This window comes from Branchiostoma lanceolatum, chromosome 2 (assembly GCF_035083965.1).
Source record: "Branchiostoma lanceolatum isolate klBraLanc5 chromosome 2, klBraLanc5.hap2, whole genome shotgun sequence".
NCBI classification, from domain to species: domain Eukaryota; kingdom Metazoa; phylum Chordata; class Leptocardii; order Amphioxiformes; family Branchiostomatidae; genus Branchiostoma; species Branchiostoma lanceolatum.
In genome coordinates this window covers 6,138,768-6,156,562 of record NC_089723.1, presented here as the reverse complement: position 1 = coordinate 6,156,562, position 17,795 = coordinate 6,138,768, and the positions used below count along the sequence as shown (strand labels likewise).

At 42.3% G+C, this 17,795-nt stretch overlaps 1 protein-coding gene across 1 annotated transcript in view; it reads left to right on the top strand.

The window, feature by feature from the left end:
* The window catches only part of LOC136426559 (laminin subunit alpha-2-like), a 90,385-nt gene that overhangs the window by 20,837 nt on the left and 51,753 nt on the right, over positions 1-17,795 (top strand). Inside the window, exons 6-29 of the mRNA XM_066415224.1 lie at positions 38-157; positions 588-677; positions 917-1,034; positions 1,850-1,968; positions 2,659-2,749; positions 3,301-3,383; positions 3,782-3,937; positions 4,329-4,469; positions 4,832-4,996; positions 5,395-5,508; positions 7,093-7,319; positions 7,760-7,985; positions 8,507-8,718; positions 9,578-9,789; positions 10,319-10,425; positions 11,164-11,344; positions 11,860-12,061; positions 12,377-12,542; positions 13,174-13,314; positions 13,791-13,970; positions 14,187-14,387; positions 16,027-16,154; positions 16,816-16,939; positions 17,492-17,605. Of these exons, the coding sequence (XP_066271321.1) occupies positions 38-157; positions 588-677; positions 917-1,034; positions 1,850-1,968; positions 2,659-2,749; positions 3,301-3,383; positions 3,782-3,937; positions 4,329-4,469; positions 4,832-4,996; positions 5,395-5,508; positions 7,093-7,319; positions 7,760-7,985; positions 8,507-8,718; positions 9,578-9,789; positions 10,319-10,425; positions 11,164-11,344; positions 11,860-12,061; positions 12,377-12,542; positions 13,174-13,314; positions 13,791-13,970; positions 14,187-14,387; positions 16,027-16,154; positions 16,816-16,939; positions 17,492-17,605 (3,618 nt within the window). The remainder of the gene's footprint in view (positions 1-37; positions 158-587; positions 678-916; positions 1,035-1,849; positions 1,969-2,658; positions 2,750-3,300; positions 3,384-3,781; positions 3,938-4,328; positions 4,470-4,831; positions 4,997-5,394; positions 5,509-7,092; positions 7,320-7,759; positions 7,986-8,506; positions 8,719-9,577; positions 9,790-10,318; positions 10,426-11,163; positions 11,345-11,859; positions 12,062-12,376; positions 12,543-13,173; positions 13,315-13,790; positions 13,971-14,186; positions 14,388-16,026; positions 16,155-16,815; positions 16,940-17,491; positions 17,606-17,795) is intronic.

The window sequence follows — 17,795 nt, the reverse complement described above, 5'->3', positions numbered from 1 at the left end:
CATTTTGAATAATCACATGTTTGCTGTTCCCATACAGGAGTTCACCTCTGCCCGTTACATCCGACTGCGCCTCCAGCGAATCCGCACCCTCAACGCCGACCTTATGACCTTGAGTTCAATCCGTACCGACACCATCGACGCCTTTGTCACCAGAAGGGTAAGGCCTACATTTACAGGAAAAACTGTGCCAAAGTAGTTTTGTGATATGTTCATATTTGTTTAGATTCTTATACAGAATGCTTGTTGCATACCATGGCACATACAGTGATGGACACTACAGTACCAAAGTTCTTCCTTGAAGTGTACACGTACAAGATTGAGATTGAGATACCACCATATATCTTGCTGTAGCTTACTAGATGGTTTATCAAGTTATTGTAGGAATCAAAGCAAATATGTTTATTTCGAGGAATGAGATATACTTTTTGTCATTTCCACAGTACTTCGACTCAATCAAGGTTTAGATACCACCATGTATTAATACTGTAGCTTAGCTGGTCTATTGAGTTTGTGTTCAGGTAGGAATAGACACAATTATTATGCTTAATATTTTAAGCAATGATAGACAATTTTTATGATTTCCACAGTACTTCTACTCCATCAAAGATGTCTCAGTTGGAGGACAGTGTATCTGTTTTGGTCATGCCAAAGTCTGCCCACAAGTTCCCGGTGCCCAGGTGAGCAGTTTTTAAGTTTTGAAACTGAACCCCTTTCAGGACTCAATACATTTTACTTTAAGTTTATGTTTATTGCTTGACTCCTTTGGTAATTACTATTTTAGACAATGTCTACTCTACTAGAAGCCACCAGCAACAGAGTATTTTAGCCTGATTTTATCTATGGAGAGCAATATTTTTGCTACCATGGTAGAGCGTTCAGTGCATCATCTGAAGTTTGTACCTTGTGAATGTTGTAGACTCTGCGGTGCCAGTGTGAACACAACACCTGTGGTGAGAGCTGTGAACGCTGCTGTCCGCTCTTCAACCAGAAACCATGGCAACCTGGAACAGCCGAGAGCAGTAATGAGTGTGAAGGTGAGATCATTTTTGTATATATATATTTTAAGATTACAAAAATGAATTTTTGGATGAAAGGGGTGAAAATGTTTTCCATTCAAAAGACAAATTTCAGTCCCGGAATGGAGGGACAGGTCCTGGAGACAGCCCTGTAAACTTGTAAATTTTATTTTTTCTCTGAATTTTTTTTTCCGTTTAGTGACCAGTAAAGATAATGTTGGGTTGTTACCTGTTATTTTTGAGTGACATTGATGTTGGACCTGTGTTTCTACAGCCTGTTAAGTTACAAGCTAGCAATTGCTTGTGTTTTTTCTCTCAGAAATTTAATTTATGATTTCTTTGCTGACCTTTGTTGGTTGTTGACTGAATTAAGATACTTTTAAGTTGAGTTTTGACTGACAATAAATTGAGTAATGTTGGACCTGTGTTATTTTCGAGTGACACTCATGTCGGACCTGTGTTATTTTCGAGTGACAATAATGTTGGACCTGTGTTATTTTCGAGTGACAATAATGTTGGACCTGTGTTATTTTCGAGTGACACTAATGTTGGACCTGTGTTATTTTCGAGTGACAATAATGTTGGACCTGTGTTATTTTCGAGTGACACTAATGTTGGACCTGTGTTATTTTGGAGTGACAATGATGTCGGACCTGTGTTATTTTCGAGTGACAATGATGTTGGACCTATGTTATTTTCGAGTGACAATAATGTTGGACCTGTGTTATTTTTCGAGTGACAATGATGTTGGACCTATGTTATTTTCGAGTGACAATAATGTTGGACCTGTGTTATTTTCGAGTGACACTTATGTTGGACCTGTGTTTCCCCAGCCTGCCAGTGCTTCGGCCATGCGGACGAGTGTGTGTACGACCAGGGTGTGGCTGACCGCAGGGAGAGCGTCAACATTCTCGGCATCTACGAGGGCGGAGGTGTCTGCCAGAACTGCAGGGTAGGGAGCTCTTCCTCTAAACTCACTACTATACTCATGTTACAAGGTGGCCTTTTGGTTGTTGTCTTAGAATCTTAGGTTCTGGGTGCAAACTCCTTGCAGGCCCCGATTGGGACGTTAAGCTGGAGTTCATGTGTTTGAGGAGAGCCACACCTCCAGCATGTAAAAGAACCCACCACAACTAAAGAATAGAGTAGGGGTCCTTTCCGGTGTGATTGGATCAAATATATCTGTCCAGATATGCAGGAATGTACTCTTCAGTACAAACCTGGTGTGTTACCGGGTATGCAATACAAACAAGATTTTGTTGGAGTTGGGGTAATAAGCTAGAAGGTGATTGAAGAATAATGGTGAAGGGAAGTGACATCTTTTGACATTCATGGTTACATGAGCCAGATAATCATAGTGTATACAATTTAAAAAAAATTCTGTATTAGAATACTTGTTAATGGTATGACAACTGAATAAATTTTGTAAGAAAGATGGCTTTATTGGCAGAGAATTATTTCTTGAATAAAAAAAACAAAGACTTAGTGTTATTCCTTAAAGCTGAACATTGGGAAAGCCCAGGGTTTGTTGTTAACTTGGTTGTAAGAAGTTGTGTTGTGTCAGTATAGGTTTCCACTTCTAATTGCAAATGACCACAGCTTTGATTTATTTAACTCACATTGGCTGTTTTCCTTGTTGCAGGCTAACACCATGGGTAACAACTGTGAACAGTGCATTGATGGGTTCTACCGACCAGCAGGCATACCAAGGGACGATCCCAACCCATGCAGAGGTCAGTTTCCAACATCAGCTCACGTCAACAATCATGCTTGGAAGATTCCTCATTAGTTGGGACTATGTTCAATGTTCTGCAGGATGAAGCGTTGTGATCTTATGTTCATCATAGAAGGACTTTCGGTTAGACATTCTCTTCATGAGAACCCTCAGTTACTCAAGCAACTGGATAAGTTTTGTAAATGGTCAGATCTTTCAGGTAGAATCTTTCCTCAGTGACTGAAGCAGAATCTGTTGTCCTAGTCCATGAAGTTGTACTGCTGACGAAGAGCATTGTCCTTGGTTTTGAGTGGTGCAGTTGTACACTATCAGTGGGAAAGTGCCTCTCGTAGCTAAGTATAATTTGTAAATGTCGTAAATAGGTGTTGTGTGGTAGGAGGTTGTTCTAAATTTTTCTCCTCATGTAGGGTAAATGTGCTCAACATAGAATGAATGATGTTGTTACCTTTTTCTCTAGATTCAATAGGAATACACCCATGTAAGACACAGATATTTACATTACTCACAATGTAAAGAAATTATGTATTAATGAGACCCTATTTCTTCCAGAATGCCAGTGTAACCCAATTGGTGAAGACCCCGGCCGAAGGGGCCAGTGTGTGAAGGATGACACCAGGATATCTGAGGGCTTGGTGAGACGTATTCCATACTTTCATGTCTTTGTTTTATAACTGACAGTACTGGTAACGCAGTATCAAACCTCCCGATGTTGTAAATTTATGAGAACAGTCCTGAAGCAGGTAGTGCCATATGCAATGCATTGTGCATTGGGATTTTTGCTGTGATTACACAGAAGTGATTGTACATAACAATATCCAAGAGACCAAAGGAGAAGAAAAATTGTTGTCATAGAGAACATCATCAGATGCCAGCTCGGAAAACTTGGATCTTCCTCTGCCACTTGTCCCTGTCCACCATATGCATTTGTAACTCAAATGTACCGAGTCTCTCCTCTGTGTGTAAATGGTGAAAAATAATACAGCCCATGTTGTTTTGATAGCATGTTTTTATTTACTTGTTGTACATGCAGGAGCCTGGCCAGTGTTACTGCAGGCCTGGCTTTGGCGGACCGAGGTGCGACCGCTGCGCCCGTGGCTACACGGGTTACCCCAACTGTGAACCGTGTGACTGTAGCGTCGCCGGCAGTGTGAACGAAGACGTCTGTGTTGGTCCATGTATCTGCAAGGTATGGCCAGTCTTTGCTGAGACAAATTCCTAAATGCATAGTTTACTGTTTGTAGGAATGGACAATTTGTATTACTGTACTACCTATTAGTAAGTTGTAGCTTAGTTTTGTAGAAATAATGTTTTTCCTTTGTGTTTATCCGTAGGCTATTTTTCCATATGAACCAATGTGTTGTGAACATTGAAAATGTTATCAAGTATTTGTTAAGTAGCCATGGACAGCAAATGTAGAATTAGAAGCGTTGTTCAAAGCTATTTAATAAGGATGACTCTACTGTACTTGGTGGCAATGAGTTCCACTCTACGATAGTTCTAGGAAAAACAATTTTTGAACACCTCAATCTTTGGTTGGTAACACTGGTTCTTGATATTTATTATCCAACTGCCTGCAGGACAATGTAGAGGGTCAGTTCTGTGATCGCTGCAAAGCCGGGTTCTACAACCTGCAAGAGAACAACCCGTACGGCTGCCAGCCCTGCTTCTGCTTTGATGTCACCAACCAGTGTCAGAGTGTACCCTGGTACAGGGAACAGGTATGGCAGTTGAAATGAACCTTCATTTTTACCTCCATGGTACGGTATGTTCAAAATGTACAATATCAAGATGGTCACATTTCCTTAAGAACAATTTGGCTGTTCACAATGAGTTGGAAGTTACCATGAAACATGAGTTTGCAAACCCGTTTACCTTTTGGATGGTTTAAGTTTTCTTAGCATTGTCTGTGAGATTGAAGCATTTATACTTCTTATGAGATGTACTTGTAACTGAATCCTTTTGATCGTGGCCAAAATGTAAGCCTGCTTTTGATACTTTAACACAGCATGTTTTCCCTGCATATTTGAGTTTGTAATTTGTACAATGAAATGATAACAAATATGATTCCCCCTCCTCCTAGATCACCACCATGCAGGGTTGGAGAGTGCAGCCGCCCCAGGGGGACAGGTTTGTGTACCCCAGGGACGACGGCTTCAACCGCATCACTGTGCCGCACTTCGAGGCTGCCCGGGACCTGGGGAGTCTGTACTACTGGAGCGCCCCAAGGGAATACCTCGGCAACCAGGTGTGTATTCTGTAGTGTGTATAGTCCAGTCGTTTTAGTGACCCTACCCCTGGATCAAGAAGTCATGAGCTTGAATCCTGACTGCCTCACACCGAACTGGAAAGAGTCGCAGTCCTTAGGAGTGTACATTAAGCTGTGCTCCACTGTTCATTGTACTTAATGAAAAGAGTGGAATTTCCCAGTACAGTGAAGCTGTAAATACTCTACATAGCATCTATCTTCTCTGTCACAACGACCAGTGGAAGAGAGGCTCAACCTGCCTTACTTGCAAGAGATACTGATCAAAAATCATATGCCTGTTAAGAAATAGAAAAAGACACTGACAGTGACAGGCCCTGTCATGGTAAGAGTAAAGGGCTATCCTGGTAAATACTTACTAACACATGTTTATTTTCCAGTTGGAGTCCTATGGTGGAGTCCTGCGCTACACTGTGTCGTACCGTACATCTGACCGTGGTGATAGCGGGGACCCCTCAGCAAGACCAACCATTGACATTGATGTTATCATGGAGGTAAGCGATCGCCAAAGAATGTACGCTCATCAAGTAGACAATCTTTCATTAGTTCGTGGTTAAAAACCTGCTGTTCAACAAATCTTGCTCAGAGTCACTGACGAAAAGTAGTGGATACTACTTGAAACATCTGACCATTTCCAAAATCATATCCGGTTGCTTGAGTAACTGTTACTTGGCGAAGCTTTCATTTTGCTGACTACTTACCACAGTTGTAAGGTCCAGACTTTTCTTTCGTCTTTGCTGAATGTTTGTTTTCCTACTGTCAATGCAGCTTTGTTGTTCACTGTCTTCACTCTCACCGCATATTCTTTCTACATTCCCTCCTTCTTTCTGGTTATCTGCTAACCTCTCTGTACACTCTTCTCTACTGTCTTTCCATCCATTCTTCCATCTCTGTGTATTCCTGCCTTCCCCTCTGTCAATGGTGCCAGGGAGGGGGTAGAAGAATAATCTACAAGACAGCGGAGGCACAGCCTCGGAGGTTTGACCAAATCCATTCCAGTTACATGGCACCGACGGAGGGTCGGTGGCACCCGATCGTCCGTCGCTGGGGTTGGCCGTTGTCTCGTAGGACCCCACGATCCACATACCTCTCTTCCGAGGATGCGTACTTCTTCAACCTACTGAACCAGAACACAAGAAACAACCAGGGTTCTCAAAACTCAAGGAGCAACCAAAACTCAAGGAGCAACCAGAACTCAAGGAGCAACCAGAACTTAAGAAGCAACCAGAACTCAAGGAGCCAAAATTCAAGAAGCAACCTGAACTTGAGAAGACTAATAACGGTCTTTCTCCTTTACTGTCGTCCATACTCCTGTTTTCTTCTGCATTTCTTATCTTATCTGTCGCATCTTTGTCTGCATCATGTTAAAGTTTGAATGTGACTTGCTTACATGTATGTGGCTTGTGTCTACGATGCAGCATACAAGTTTACCTTATTAGTATGTTTTTCTTCATAGTGCAGTGTGTATACTTTTACCACTGTAATTGGAATGAATGAATGGCTTTGCTTTTGTATGTATTTGGCCCAACTATTTTGAGTATTTCAAGTGTTTTGCTAATATTATCAAGTACACATGTATGTTGATGCCAAGGACATTTTGGTTTATTGATTAGTCGCTGTGTGGTCTTCGAAATGTCTCGGCAATAGCTTTTTCTGTTTTGGTCCATGCATCTTGAAGATATGCCGTCTTTGCTGAGACAAATGCCTTTGCATAGTTATGCATTTTTTTTAGATCCAATTTGTACTGCTTCTGTTGAAGGATACTCTTCTATGGTGTTTTCATTATCTTGACACTTGATTTCCTTGATCTTGTCATAAATCATGCCAATATTTAACCATCAGCATGCTAAGATAGCTGTTTGGCACTAGATTTTTATTGGTTATCCAGTTAGGTAGCAGGTAGAAGGTTAACTATGGTGTTTTCGTTGTCTTGAATGACACTTGAGTTCCTCGATTTTGTCATAGATAGTGGCAATATTTCACCTTCAGCATGCTAAAATAGCTGTTTGGCACCATATTTTTATTAGTTATGCAGTTAGGTAGCAGGGAGAAGGTTAACTGTACCATTTTCCCCACAGGGTAACGGCAGGAGCATCACATACACAGAGAACCGACAGGTTGGCCCCAGTGTGGAGGAGACCGTCACCGTCTACCTCATCCCCAGCGGGTGGAGAGAGTACGCCGACCCCAACTCCGCCTTCAACGCCGGCGCGAGAATCTCCCGCACGGAGCTCATGACGGTCCTGGCAGATGTGACCAAGCTGCTGATCAGGGCAACATACAACACCAACCCTGTGGAATCAAGGTAAAGCTGAGCTGTTTTAGCTGTTCAAGACTGTTGTTTGGTTTTGTTGTAACATTAAAATATGTCACTTACAAAAATGCATTTTTATCTGTTTCATGTCATAAAGTTCAGACATTTGAGACACAAACACTTGCCATATGATCAGCTGTTACCTTCCCTCTAGGCCACCCACAGCTTGACCCAGTTTTTCCTCAAGGAAATTCCATAAGAGGCCGAAACCCCCATGCATAGCCTTGAGGCCCAGAAAGGGTAGCATACTGAGGTAGACCACCCTACTAGCCCACCCCACCTTTTCTGGGAACCACTACTGTAGAAAATTGTCCAACTACACCACCTTCTGATTTTGTGTCTTACAATTTTCTGCAAAAATGATCAATGTTATCATTGTATTGTAACAGAAGTCTTAGCACTGACATGATATGAATGTTTGTTTCTCACAGCTTGAGTTCTGTAACCATGGAGTCTGCCTCCCAAGATGCCGTGGGCCCCACTTTGGCGTCCGATGTGGAACAGTGTCAGTGCCCGATTGGTTACACCGGCCTGTCCTGTGAAGGCTGCATCAGGGGCTACCGTCGTGTGAACGGGCAGCTGTACGGAGGGCAGTGCGAACCCTGTCAGTGTAACGGCCATGCAGAAGAGTGTGACGATGTGACCGGCACATGTTTGGTAAGACCAGCAACTAGCTAGTTTCTGTCTTAGATGTAAAAACTAAAGCTATAGAATAATACTCTATAAACCAAAATGTAGTCTCTCTTATTCTTAACATAGACAACTTGCCTCAATGTATAAACGTGGTGTAGCAGTCTGTTTTAATATTCTCAAAGTCTGCTTTGTCTTTAGTTCAAATACGCCTTTACTTAATGTCTTACCGTCTTTTTCTGCAATTTAGAAGAATTAGACCTTAGTCTTAGGAGCTTATTGTAGATGCCTCTCTTTGTAAAATGCTGTATATAAAACGTAAAACACTATTGATTTACACCATTAACAATGATTGACATTAGTGGATTTTAGGAAAATAACAACCCGCTGAACTGGTGATGTTCTTGCTGTCAACTACATCTAACTAATCTGCAAGAAAAGGTGATGTAGAAACTCACTGCTAGCGTGTGGTGCGAACTAAACCTCTCTCTGACTTCTCTTGTGGATACGCAATGCAGTCGTATCTGTCAAATACTGCCCTTGTACAGAGCTGCCTGCACAACACGGCCGGGCGCAACTGCGAGGTCTGTGCTCCCGGTTACTATGGCGACGCCACGCGGGGCACGCCCGACGACTGCTCCCGCTGCGCCTGCCCCCTGGTGGAGGACTCCAACAACTTCAGCCCCACCTGTGTGGCGATGGACGGGGGCGTCTTCTGTGATCGCTGCCCGCCGGGATATGAAGGCTTCCAATGCGAAAAGTAAATGTCAACTATTCAGTCACTTATTGTTAAACATTCTTTCATTCTCTTTGCCCTGTATTCAATGTAAATTTGGTCAAATTATGATATGAAGGCTTCCAATGTAAAAAGTAAATTGTCAACTTTTCAGGCGCTTATTGTTAAACATTCTTTCATTCTCTTTGCCCTGTATTCAATGTAAATTTGGTCAAATTATGATATGAAGGCTTCCAATGTGAAAAGTAAATGTCAACTTTTCAGTCGCTTATTGTTTAACATTCTGTCTGCCTTTTTGCCCTGTATTCAATGTAAATTTGGTCAAATTTTGATATGAAGGCTTTCAATGTGAAAAGTAAATGTCAAGTTGTTTAAAATTCTCTGTGCTACCTAACCCTGTAACTAAGGAAAACTTGGTACTAAAAGGCCACCTTGGCAGGGAAAGGGTTAGGTTTGCTGGTGAAATAGTCTTTTACATTGGTTGAGAAGCCTGTATTTTGTTAAAATGGTAATGTGCGTGAATGATGGGTGAAGTGCTGAGTGTATGCATTATAACTCTTGTTGCTTGTGTCAACGGAAAAATTATCTTAGGGACAACCAAAAACTGGTCAGATTGGCCTGATTGACCTTATGTACAGGTGGTCACTGGTTTAACTGTGATCAGTGATCCACAAAATGCAAGTGTGGATCAAATATGTATCTGTTGTGCATCATGTGAACCCTGTAAACCCTGCATCAATTCAGCACTAAAAAGGCTGCCATTGCACGGGTAATTTCTGATCAATAGAAACCATCAATTTATTTATTTATTTATTTATAAATTTTTCCACCTTTTCTATTGGTATCATCATTGACTTTATGTTCTATTGTTTAACATCACCAGGTGTGCTGACGGCTATTTTGGCAACCCCCTCGAGGTGGGTAACCTGTGCAAACAGTGCACCTGTAACGGCAACATCGACCCTTCCGACGAAGGCAACTGCGACACCATCACCGGCGAGTGTCTGAAGTGCGTAGGGAACACAGCTGGTGACGAGTGTGAACGTTGTGCTGACGGCTACTTCGGAGATGCCATCAATGCCAAGAACTGTCAGCGTAAGGAATTTAAGCTTCCTGTGCACTTGATTTTGGCGTTGCCTCAGGGGCGAGCCTATTGGTGTATATATTGTGTGCAGTTTGCAAGAATAAATAGTTTTTTTATTCATCAATCTTGGATACATATTGGTATTCCCTTCAGCTGAATAGGGCTGATTTGCAAGGGAGTCAATAACAGGTAAACAGACTGCAAAGATGTCATAAATAATACAGGTAAAATTAAATCCAATTGTAGAAAAAATTATGCGAATTAATGAACAATGTTCAAAAAGTTGATTATTTTGCATCATCAGTTAGATTGTAGAGGATAAACAATGTGCTGTATGCTTTGATAGGTTCACATTTAACACATCAAGATTTTTTCATGTACATAATGCAAAAAAGAATAGTATTTGCTAACAGATTTGGAAGGTTTGGTTTTAAACATGTTCAAGGAAACTTTCCACCTCTTCACTGGTACTTGACAAGTGTATTGGTAGTTTAGTATATAGAAGGCTCAATGCTGTTACTTTTCATTTTTGTGCTGTAGGATGCCTTTGCCACCCCCGTGGTTCGTACCAGGAGGACTGTAACCTGAACTCCGGCCAGTGTCGCTGCAGACCCAACGTGGTGGGACGGGACTGTGACCAGTGTGCCGTGAGTTCCCTTTTAACTCATTATCATAGTCACAATAAAGCTAACAATGCATCGTCACTGAAGCAAAGTTAAACTGTTTTCTCCAACACAAATAATGTAAATGTAGAAATGTTCGCAGGGATTTAATTTCGCGGTAGGGAGAAAATGGAGTGTTCACAGTGGTTTTAAGTTCGCTGTAAAGAGTTCACCACGAAAACCGCTCACATAAAACCACCGCAAACATTTCTGCATTTACAGTATTGGACTTACCTAATTTTGACCGTCAAACTCCAGTCTTTGTCAAGAAATGAGCAAACCACCCCTTCTGTGATGTCACGTTATACATGAGCAGTGGATCATACGTTGTAGAAAATTTCTCAAAGTGTCAAAGAGCAGTCACAGTCCAGACTTAACATCTGAAGCATACTTCTACCACTTAATTCTAATAATATTACTGTCACATCTACTAGTAAAAGGAAACACTTAACTGTATGATAAAGTTTGATACTTGATTTCAAGTTCAACACAAGCTAAAATGCTGAACTAAAATTTTCAGCCGCTCATGCGTCATGTGTCGAAACTTGAAGTAAAGTATCAAACTTTATCATGGAATTCACCAACACTGATGGGCTTTCATGTTAGCATTATACTGTAGTCTAGCACACTAAACGACTAGGAGAATTCATTAACTATCCCTGCAGTTTTCAACACTTCTATGAAGGCCTATAGTCTGTTACATGTACCTCTTCATCCCTATAGGTGGGGTTCTTTGGCATTGACTCTGGTGAGGGCTGTACGGCCTGTAACTGTCACGGTACGGGCTCCCTGTCCACCCAGTGTGACGAGGACGGACAGTGTCGCTGTAAACCTGGGGTCGGAGGAAAGCAGTGTGACCGCTGCGACGTCGGCTTCTACGGCTTCTCTGAGGACGGATGCAAGGGTGAGACAATCATGTTGTTGAATTTTCAAATTTGTTATCAATCTGCTGCCTAATTCTGTAACCAATAGCTATAGGGAATTGTGTGCCAAACGGCTACATCAGAGTGCAAAAGGTTAAAGGCTTTATGGTAGTTTTGACTGTCATCTTTTTTTAAAATACTGGTGAGTGCAGTCTTGAGGGCTCCTTGGTTGTTTTGGTTAACGATGCACACCCCAGTTCTTCTGCAGTCGTAGTCTGTGGTAGTACCAGTTTATTTCGGAATAAGGTGTTTTAGTGGCCGTACTGTGCTTACTCAGTTAGTGTAAAGTTAGAGAGGTGTATGCAGCTTAATTTTTGTATATCAAAGTGTATTTTCCGTTGGGAAAGACTGCATGGTGTAATTTTCTATCCTGTGGAAGGTCATAAATTGTTGGTTGACTACTGTCTCTTTTTAGTGCTAGTGAATGCTGTCTTGAGGGCTACTTGATTCTGTGGTGTTATGTTCTAACTTGTGAGTTTGTTGTGTTATTTTCCAGCATGTGACTGCTCCCGTACTGGCGGCTTCTGTGACGACCAAACCGGAGACTGCATCTGCCCGCCGAACACAGTAGGCATCCGCTGCGAGAGCTGTAAACCCGAGACCTTTGGATGGGACGGGCTGAACGGCTGTACCCCCTGTGACTGTGATCCTGTGGGATCAGAAGGGAGTGACTGTGATCTCACCACTGGACAGTGCAAGTATGTTGTTCAAATTGGCAGTTCTAGCCCTATATCACCTGACACTTGATCGTGTGACTTAACTTCCTTTTCATGTAAAAACTAAGGTGTCTTTTGTCTTTCGGAGGACAGTAAAATGGGGGTCCAGTGTTAGAGGAGGTGCCTCGCAGACATTAAAGCGGAAGGGCTAGCAACCTCTCCCTGTAATAATATACCCTACCACAGAAACAGCTAGAAAACTTGCTGCCCTATGTGCCACTAGGCACTTAAAGGTGAACAACTGTACACTCCTTTGAAGAAGGAAACGAGCAAATTTTTTTCTTTCCCATTTTTTAGGTGCCTTAATGACTTCAGTGGCCGCCAGTGCAACATGTGCCAGTTTGGTTTCCACGACTTCCCCAACTGTCGGGAGTGCACCTGTAACCAGGCAGGGACTGATCCCAACACCTGCAACGCCAACGATGTCTGTGCTTGTGCTGACAATGGGACATGCTCGTGCAAGGTAGGACTATCGTGTCCATGTGGTTGCCTCAGTGTAGGGAGGCTTTGTTTTCAGTGTGTCTGTGTGTGTCCGTAGCTATCTGAAAACACAGTAGAGTGGCATGAAGTAAGTGGGAAGATGGTGTCAACACAAAGGTCAAACTTGCAGACATTGGAGGTCATGGGGCCAATGGAAGAGGCTACTTGCTGTAAATGCATTTAAGTTTGCATGGTTTTTATTTCGAGCTAAGGCAAAAATGGAGTGTTTGCGGTGGTTTTAAGTTTGCGGCAGCGCTATAGTCCCATACTGCTACAGTATTGGAGAAAAATATTTGCGGTGGCAGCGACGATCGTTTCACTGCGAAAATCGCGAACATAGAACCACCACGAACATTTTTGCATTTACAGTATTCTAATGATGTAACGTCATGTAGATAGAACACGTGAGTCAGTGAGCAAGGGATCATAAATTGCAGAAAGTTAAAAGCGCCCCCCTATCTCCGTGAAAGGATGGTTGTAAGGTCCTGATGTAAATGGCTTCTTTCAGTCCTCTTTCACATATGCCATATACATTCAAACACAGATATACGAACAGTTTAAAGGACGATAATGCACTTCCCATTAACAACACATACATGATTCCTTTCCCACAGCCCAACACGGAAGGTAAATCCTGCACCCTCTGTAAGGAGGGCAGCTTCAACCTTGAGGAGGAGAACCCCAACGGCTGCACCAGCTGTTTCTGCTTCGGCATCACCGACCAGTGCAGGCAGGCCAACCTGGTCACAGAGCAGGTAGGCATTCATTTGCATTTCTTGCACCACAAGGCACAGAAGTATTAATGTTTAAGTGTACTGTTCATGAGAACCAGCAAAACTTTGTCTTTTAGAGTACTTGCAAAATATTGTATGTAGCTTGTATTTTGATTAGCAAGTTGTGATTGCCTTTCTTTTATTGTTGTGGGGTCGTGTTGCATAACGGCGGGGTTTTCAGCCCAGAACCCAGTGGTCCTGGGTTTGAATCCCCTGGCGCCACCGATGTTGAAAAATGACTTTACACAACCTTTCCTCACTCCACCCAAGTGTAAAAACGGTATATTTTGTGTGGGCCGCGACAGCAATAGCTACCTGTGTATTGCACTGTTGCAATTCTAATAGAATAAAATAAGATAAAATGAAATGAAATGAAAATCAAAATTGTTGCCACTGGATATGATATCAGAAAATTGTACTTGCCTGTGACATCTCAGTGTTAAATATCCCATTGACAGGTGACACCTGATGCTGACAATAACAACTTTTTCCTGAGCAACATCCGCCGCACTCAGCAGAGTCAGAGAGGCCTGACTATCAGGGAAAATGAGGTTGAAGTGAACGCCAGAGCTGCAGCTCAGGAGCTGCCCTTCTCACCTGTCTACTTCAATCTTCCCGATGTCTTCCTGGGCAACAAGGTAAGAAGTTTGTTTGTCAAAGCGCATCAAAGACAGGCTGTCTCCTAGACCCGTCCCTCCATCCCAGGACGGAAATTTGCTTGTTGGGACGGGAAAAAATGTCACCATGTCTGTCCCAAAAATGAGAACTACTCTTTTCGATAAGTGTGGCAGGATCTTTAATGTGCTCGAGGTATGGCTCTCCTCAAACACAGGACCTCCATTTATCTCTTTCAGATCACGTCCTATGGAGGCAAGCTGAGGTACACAGTGGAGTATGAAGAGGATCCGAACGCCCCGCCCGGCGCCGAGAACACCATCAGCCAACAGGAGGACGGTCCACAGGTGGTCATCCACGGCATCGACACCGCCATCATACTGGACATCCCAGAAGTCATCGCCGCTGTTCCCGCCAGACATGAGATCGATCTTGTGGAGGTACTTATCGTTAACCTTCTTTTGACAATAGATGTAGGAATAAGGAGGCTGTATGGATGAGGGGGATATAAACTTGGACCCGATGCACACTGGGATAGTTTTCTGGACAATGATTGTACAACAACGACGCCTTTTTTCCTGCCCCGCACAACACACGGCAGGCATTTTTATGGCCTGTACGACTAAGTCGTACCTTCACCCTGGATGTAAGGTACGACAAGGCCGGTTCACACCCAGGAAAAAAGCGACGTACATCAAAGACATTGTCGTAGGTCCAGAAAATTTTCCCAGTGTGTATCGGGTCTTGGTTGCATTTGAGACAGCATTCTTCACAATGCAGCAGTGACACATACATGTACGTGTAGCTTCAGTGTAAAGTAGAACCAATTAGTATTGCCCTGAAGGAAGGTGACAGATGGTCACCAAAGCTTTACTTAGATTCTCGTTGTACACATCAGAAAGGAAGATGATACAGTAACTGAAAACACAGTAACTGTAGGGTACAAAAAAACTGTAAGGTATTACGTACAGTACCAGAGTACCTTTGAAACACTTCTATTTCACTTGTCTTTTTTTCCGTGTTGTTTCCATGTGCATTCATTGTCTTCTTTGGCTGACCCCAATAGGTTGCTCTCCACCTATTTTTGTCAGCCAGCTCTCTCTCTTTCTCCCTTTAAATGTGTACAGGAGGCTATGATTTTCCTTTTCTCCTGCTCTTTCTCTATCCTATCATTTCTTATTGTGTCCATTTCCTTTGACTTTCCGTGTCTTTTGAAGAAAGCTTAGTGACATCTGTATCCTCCTCTCCTTCTTCTACAAAGCCATGAATTTTCAATTTCTCACTCAGAAATTCTCTGTCTTCTTCTCTTTCTTTCTTCCTGTGCGTTTTGTTCGTCATGTTTCTTCTCTTGCCCAGGTGTTATTTCTCATACCAACGATAATCTCTTTCCATTTCTCTGTGTCTCTGTACTCTCATTTATCACACCTTGTTAGACCTACTGGAAACTGTCCGAACGCAGCGGGCGAAAGGTAAGGGCTTGGTCATGTCCTCTGCCCTGGCGATGAGAGCATGTTTGTGATTGGCCAGTGTCATGACACTTTGTAGTCATCTTCGCTGACTGCCAGATCACTGAAGCTTTTTAACTTTTGAGTTTACTTCTGATCTCTTCACTATAACTATTCAGTTGAGCTTTCTGAATGCTTGGCACCACTTACTGTTCTGTTTTATTTTATTTTAAAGTTGTTGTTTTGTTTTGATAGGTGTGGCCATAAAGATTTTTGTTTCCGAATGTTGGAGGTGTAGAATTAATGTTTTCACTCCAAATTTGTGTTAGGTTAATGTTTTGACCTGTGAATTAGATGTGCATGGCTGTACTATGCCATTAATTTCAAGTTGCTGGGCTAGTTGCAAATTTTGATTTAATTGTTAACATGTATACATCTTGATATTTTAAAAGTGAGGAAGAGATGGTTTTGCATCTATGACAAGTTTTGAAGAATTGTCAACCAGCCTCTTATTTGCTGTTTTTGCTTTTAGGGCAGTTCTTATACTGACGAAACACTTTTCCTTCAGTTTTATTCACATTGTCGCTAGCAGTTTCCTTGTAGCTAAATCAGAATGTTTTATTTTCTCTCGCAGTTTAAATGGCAGCTGTACCAGTCCCTTCTGAGTCGCACTCCGACCCGCGCTGAGCTGATGATGATCCTACAGAACATCCAGGCCATCCTCATCAAGGCTACGTACGGACGCAGCATGCTCAGATGCAAGTAAGTACAGCAAGCAAAAGGAAAGGAAAGGGATCTCGAACCAGTTTAGCTCAAATGAACTCAATGAACAGATGAGCTACTCTTCCATTGGTTGTGACAGAGAAGACAGACGCTATGTACAGTATTTACAGGTTCATTGTACCGGGGAAATTCCCCTAGCTCTTTTCAACAAGCACAATGAGCAGTGGACCACGGCTTAACGTCCCGTCCTAAGGACTGCGATCTTTTACGGTAGCGTGCATGTCAGGTGAGCGACACAGCCGGGATCGAACCCGGAACTTCTAGTTCCAGAGGCAAGATCGCTAACCCCTGGACTACGCACGCTACCAGTGGAGTAGTCCAGTAGTTAGATGTGTAGTATCATTTTTAGTCTTGCTGTTTAACCTCAACAGTTTACCAAACTCATTGTTGAAGAAACACAAAACAAAAGTTCTAAAGCACCTGGATAAGTTTTGTAAACGGCCAGATGTTTAAGATAGCATCTACTATCTTTCATTGATGTGTGGAGGTAGCAAATGCTGCATGAAACGTCTGATCGTTTACACAACTTTTCCAGTTTCTTGGGTAACTTCTTTTATTATGTAGATGTCTAACCTTCATTGACGCATTGTTTAAGAAGTTTAGTTTATTAGCTTAATGAGTGTTACTTTCATGTCCACAGGATCAGCAATGTCTCTTTGGACGTTGGCCGTGAACGCCGATCCAACGACACTGGTCGGGAGCCCCCTACTGACAGTGTGGAGGAGTGCATGTGTCCCCCTGGGTACACTGGGCTGTCATGCCATGTAAGTCACTCTTCTCAACTGGAAAATGAATGAATGAAGACCTTTATTGCACATTTTTGCCACACTGTTCTAAGTACAGGTCACAACAAAACATGTTTTAAAGGAAACCCAAGCAATATTAGGGTCCGAAACTGGATTTTGAAAGTCAATTTGTTCATTTTTATACACGATTAGTTCAAACAACACTATCACAATGTATAGCAACGTTCATGGTGCAAAAAGCAACGTTGTTGTGCTTTGAAAACTTACTGAAAATCGTTGCCAGAGTTTTTGCAGGCTTGTGAAACTAAGGGGACCATTGTAAGGCACGTTTTTGCGCAGTTTTTAAATCCTAAAAGTATGAAGTTAGGGTCGTAAATGTGCTAATCAATGTTAGTAAATGTCACTACCATAGAAATTTCAGAATTTTTTTATTTCCATTTTTTGGCCCTAATATTGCTTTGGTTGCCTTTAACACACACATGATTTTACAAAAATGCATAACAAAATTAAAGTTGGTGTTAAGTCCATGTCTACGACAGGTTGTGGATAAAGCTGTTGGTTTTGTTACAGGAATGTGCTGAAGGCTACAGACGAGTGGTGAACGGTCCGTACTTAGGCCGCTGTATCCCGTGTGACTGCAACAACCACAGCGCAGAGTGTGACCAGATCACAGGGATCTGTGATGTAAGTGTGTGTTCTGTTCATGGGAACCTCCCCCTAGAATTTACTCTGAAAAAATAATCAAGAAAACAATGACGCTGGTTGTTTCCGATATAGATAAGAATAAAAGATACAAATTCATTTTTCAGGGCGATATATGTAGTTTGAAATGCAACAGTGCCACCAAAATATTACACTTAAGATCTTTCATCAT